Source organism: Ictidomys tridecemlineatus, chromosome 4 (genome assembly GCF_052094955.1).
Source record: "Ictidomys tridecemlineatus isolate mIctTri1 chromosome 4, mIctTri1.hap1, whole genome shotgun sequence".
Classification (NCBI taxonomy): Eukaryota; Metazoa; Chordata; class Mammalia; order Rodentia; family Sciuridae; genus Ictidomys; species Ictidomys tridecemlineatus.
Window position 1 is genome coordinate 16,103,352 of NC_135480.1, and position 5,680 is coordinate 16,109,031.

At 34.9% G+C, this 5,680-nt stretch overlaps 1 protein-coding gene across 1 annotated transcript; it reads right to left on the bottom strand.

Annotated features, from left to right (window-relative positions):
* On the bottom strand, window positions 1-963 carry LOC106144647 (olfactory receptor 5T7). Its single transcript, XM_013366238.2, has one exon. It carries the CDS (start codon window positions 946-948, stop codon window positions 1-3), a length of 948 nt encoding a protein of 315 aa, XP_013221692.2. The 5' UTR covers window positions 949-963.
* Between the last annotated feature and the right edge of the window lie 4,717 nt (window positions 964-5,680).

A 5,680-nucleotide genomic window follows, 5' to 3' on the forward strand; every position in this document is an offset into this window, starting at 1 on the left:
CTATGAAAAACAGACTTTATTGATAAGTTGATTATTCCCAAACACTTTCCTCATTGCTTGTTTAATATCTTTGTTCCTCAAACTGTAGATGAGAGGATTCAGCATGGAAATAAAAGTGGTGTAAAATATTGAAACTACCATGTCATGCTCCAAAGCAGAATTGTTTGTTGGTCTCACATACATGAATACAGCAGTACCATAAAAAATGGACACTATAGTTAAGTGAGAACCACAGGTAGAAAAGACTTTCTGTTTTTTTTCAGCAGAGCGTATTCTCAGAATAGCCAACAGAATAAAACCATAGGAGATCAGGATGACTAATATAGTACATAACTGAATAGAGCCAGCAAAGTAGAAGAGCAGAAGCTGATTGGGGCGGGTGTCAGAACAGGAAATTGCAAGGAGAGGAGGGATGTCACAGAAGATGTGGTTGATTATGTTGGATCCACAGAAGGACAGGCTGAAAGTGGCTGTGGTGTGTGTTGTAGCATGCAGAATTCCACCAACACAGGAAGCCAAGATGAGTGGCACATAGACCCTGGGTGACATGCTCACTGAATACAGAAGTGGGTTGTAGATGGCCACATAGCGATCATAAGCCATGGCAGCCAAGAGAAAGCACTCTGTGGTTCCACAGGTTACAGCAAAAAACATCTGGGCTGCACAGGCACCAAATGAAATGGTTTTCTCCCTTGACAAAAAGTCTACCAACATATTTGGAGTGATAACAGACGAATAGCAGGCATCTATGGAAGACAGTACACTCAGAAAATAGTACATTGGGTTGTGCAGCCGGGAATCCCCAATGACCAGTACAATCAGTCCTAAATTTCCCATGAGAGTAAAAAGGTAAACTGCTAGAAACAGGAGGAAGAAGAAGATCTGCAGTTCAGGATTGTCAGTGAAGCCCCTCAACACAAATACAGCTACTTCAGTGACATTCTTCATGATGAGGTCTCATGGAAGACACTTGAAGATGATCATAAATTGACAGCTGATGATACTAGGAAGTATGAACAACACTGTGACTGTAAGAAACATGAACTATGCCTCTAAATGTGTATGATTGTATTTTGACAGTGTATAATTTCCAAACACCATATCAGAAGAAATGTGAATCAACTGACTTGGAATTATAGGTTTTAACATAGTTACACATTGTGCCATATTCCTTAAATGATCAGGTCCAGTGGTTATTGTACCATTGAGTTTCATTAACTCTTTCCATATAAAATCACACTAAAGCAAGAAGAGCGTAGCTAAAATGTGTGTGTGTGTGTGTGTTTGTTGCAATATGTAGAATTCTAATTTTTTTCCATTGTTTTGCTCTGACATACCTTCTCAAGTATGCAAATATAAAATATATGTATTTGATAAATATATGAATATATTTGATACATATATAAATATACAGAAATATACTTGATAAATACATATCTAAATATAAATAGACATCTGTATTTTTGGTATATATTTAATTAATATATTTTTAAGTTTGTACTTTAAATATATTTGAGTGTTCATAAATACTTATTTGAAAAGTGTATATACTTCATAAATATATATTTAATAGATATACTATGTATGTATAGATATATATGTACTTGAGATGTTATGTCAGAGGCAAATCGTGGAGTAAAATCAGAATTCTACATCTTTCAACAATTGCATTCAATGATTTTCCATAAAACATTCATGGGAAGAATCTGCACCCTAACATATATTTTACAAGATTGCAGGGAATATTAAGGGACAAACAACTTTGTTTCAAAAAGTGTGTGTTTACACAGTATTCTCTGGGGATTAATTGCATTCAATTACACAAGGCTGTCATATTTTTCCTGTACCTACACTTTATATCCCTGAATTTTTCTTCAGAGAATAAAAAGCCTCGTGCGTTGTGTTATTTGTGCAGGATAAAAAACAAAAAAACAAACAAACAAAAAAAAACCCTCATACACTCGTGAAAATTACTATTCCATTTTCTATGTTACAGGGGGCTTAATTTCACTCTAAAGAAATTATATGTTTTCAGCTAAATTCTTCTTGAAAGAAGCATGTCTTCTATATGCTAAGACAGTAATATTATTTGATACATCAATATTAGCACATGCTCAAAGGAATCAGTTACTTGGGGAGCCTAACTGTGATTCTTAAAGATGATACAAAATCAAGTTATAAATCTAATCTAACTCTACTTCAACACATCCAACTCAATTAATAATAGAAAACACCAATTATATTGGGCTTCATCAGCAAATACTGAGTCTGCAAAAGAGGAGAAAATTGATAATACTCATTTGTCTCTTGGTACAGAAATGTTCCTGTGTGCATGTTATGCTCTTTTACCTTTTGTGACTTTTTTTTGAGAGAAATAGTATCAGTTTTATTATTTGTATCTCTGAAAGCAGATATGAATGTTTTTTTATTAGTTGCTCAAGACAATACAATGATCTTGACATATCATATCGTACATTTGATTCAAATAGGGTATAAATTCTCACTAGACTCAACATTCAGTGCCAGATTTCCCTCCAGAGTGGATGCACTTCACAAAACTCTTTTCCTGTCTCCTTTTAATACCTTACTTTCACTGTGCCACTGGACTATGCCATAAGCAACACCCTTCCCCAGGAAATTAAAGCAAGTCTCAATTTTATGTTTTTGGGTTTTTAAAGCCATTAAACCTAACAGAAATGCTATAAAATATGTAGAGTTCTGAAGAGACTATGAGATTATGTAGTAGGTATGTGACTTTTACCAATACTGTCCTTTTACAACTATAACAACATAGAGGACCCCACAGAGTGGAAAATGTCCTGTTTTCTTATCCTCTGTTAGATTCATGATTGTCTTGCTGTCAACTATCTGCCTTCATCATCTGCATGAAATCACATACACAATAAGAAGCTCACTTGTAGTGTAGTAAACATAGATTTAATATTTTCCACTTTTCTTTTTTTTCCAGGTAGTTGGGGTTTAAATTCCTAGTCAGAACTCTTAATAAATTAGATCTTAATAAATATAAGGCATCCACACATGCAAAACAAAGAGCTACTTTTTGCTTCTTCTTTGGTAGCTTAAATGATTGGTACCAAATAATAGACCTATACTTTCTAGCCTACATTCTAGTGCCAAAATACCCTTCAAAATATTTGAAATTTTCTCTTACCAGAGGATCAGCAAATAGAAGCTTGGGTGAACTGTAAATGTGGAAAATTTAAACTGCTTATATCCCCTGAAGGAACTGTTGAGGAAGCCCACAGCAGATATTCCAAAGGGAATAAACCCAAATTACCTTCTGTTTCCACAGAGCAGTTTAATGATTTGCTTCATAACAAAAAGTAAATAATTCTGGTTGAGGTCCAAGCTGATGCTCTTCATTGAGTGAATAGTGTTCTTTGTCCTGTGTTTTAAATATTTCATGTCTGCTTTTCCCTAACTATTGGTGATGTTGAACATCTTGTCCACACACTTTTGGCCATTTTCTTCTTTACATAAAGTATAGTCAGTTCCTGTGATTATTTTTAAATTACTGATTGTGTAATATTTTATAGATTACTATTACTTATTAATAAATTAACTTGCTTATTTATTCACTTTTGTGATGCTGTGGATGGAACCCAGGGCCTTATGTATTCTGGCCTAGTGTTCTACCACTGAGCCTCATCCCAGTACTTCCTTATATGTTTGTTACATTCATTTCATCTTAGATTGCACTTTGTAAATATTTCATCCCATTTATCACCTGCCTTTTCACTGTGCTAATTGAGTCTTTGCTTGGAAGAATATTTTTAGTTCCAATAGATTCACTCACCATTTTTTCTCCCTGCTTAGCTTTCATATGGTCATGAAGAAATTACGGCCATTATCTGTTATGAGTATCATTTTTAGGTCTTAAGATTAAATATTTAATTCATATTAAGTTGATATACCTACATGGCATAGCTGGGAATTCTGACTACATTCTTTTGTATGTGGATATTTGGATGTACTAAAACAGTTCGTTGAGGATACTATCTTTTGCCAAATGTGTATTCTTGAAATCATTGTTGAATATCAGTGGCCCTATATGCATGGCTTTGTTTCTAGTTTGCTGATTGTGTTCCATTGCCCAGAATTTATTTTTCATGGCAGTACTTTATTTTAAAAACGTCTTTTAGTTAGTTAATCTGCCATGCGACCAGCGCTGGCTTCATGAAAGAAGGTTCGGTTCATAAGAAATTAGTAGGGAATTTTAAATTAAAGAGACAGACTCTCATTACCTTTAATACCAGCTGGAGACAACTTCTGCTAGCTCCCGCCTCCAGCCACCTAATGCAGTAGCGAGGTTTACTGAAGAGGCTATCGAGAAAGGGAGAACATGTCAGGGAGTGAGCTTTTATTGGGGAACAAAAAATTCCAGGGAAAATCTCATTCAATGAAGATTAAGGGGGGCAGCATCCCAAGGTCAGGGGCGACGATTGGGTCTTCAGGTCAGTGGCCAGGCATGCCTCTGCACGGAGAAGCCCTCCGACCTGGGAAAGGGTGGGGAAGGCTTTAACACAGCTGTGTCTAAGTGCCTCTCACCCAGCCAGGGAGGTAACTCAAATCATGGGTGAGGACGGCCTCCCACATGTTAATAAATTCATTTTCATCTGACACATGAAAACATAAACTTATACATATTAATTGGTTAACATGTAATGCTTCTATGTCTATATTCATGATGTAATATTTAAAGCTGATTAGACATTTATAGATATATATTTATATGTTGTTTTGAATAACACAATGATCTCCCAGTCCACCCATATTGTCCCAAATTAAATCATATCATTGCTTCCTCTGTGCAAATCACATTCCATTGTGTATGTGTATAACATACTCTATATACCTGCATCTGTTGGTGAGCACTTACTTGCTTCCAGCTGTGGCTATTGTGAACAATGGTGCCAATAACACTGGAGTGTAGAAGTCTCTTAATATGCTGATTCCATTGCCTTTATATGTGCAAAGCAGAGGGATGACTGGAGATCATTGCAGAATGATATTTTATTTTGCTATAATGCATGTTCTGACAACGTGTTCTGACAACATTCCATCAACAGAATACAAGCCTTCCATATTGTTCATGTATTTACATGAGTTTGTTATCATTTGTATTTTTTTATTTGTTTGTTACTGTATTTGGTATTAGTCCCTTTTACTCTTTTGAGATGACACTTCTTTATGGCTTAGATTTGAACCTCCCAGGTGATGAGTGATGCTGAACATTTTTTTTCATTTTTCTGTTCTCCATTTGTATATCCTCTTTTCAGAAATATAAAAATAAATCTATCATTTATTTCTAATATGGATTATTTGGGACCTTTAGCTATTGATTTTTACATTGTTTATGGAGTCTGAACTTTTACCCCATGTCAGATATATACACACACACACATATATATATGTATAGATAGATAGATAGATATAGATAGATAGATAGATAGATAGATAGATAGATAGATAGATTGCTTGTATCTACTCCACAGATTGTCTGTTCACTCTTATGAGCATTTCCTTTACTTCACAGAATCATTATGGTTTGAAATAAAACTGTCTACTTATAATTTTCTTTTGATCTTTTGAGGTCTTCCTAGGAAATCCTTTCCCATTTCAATGTTCTGAAGTATCTCCCCTACATAATCTTCTGGTA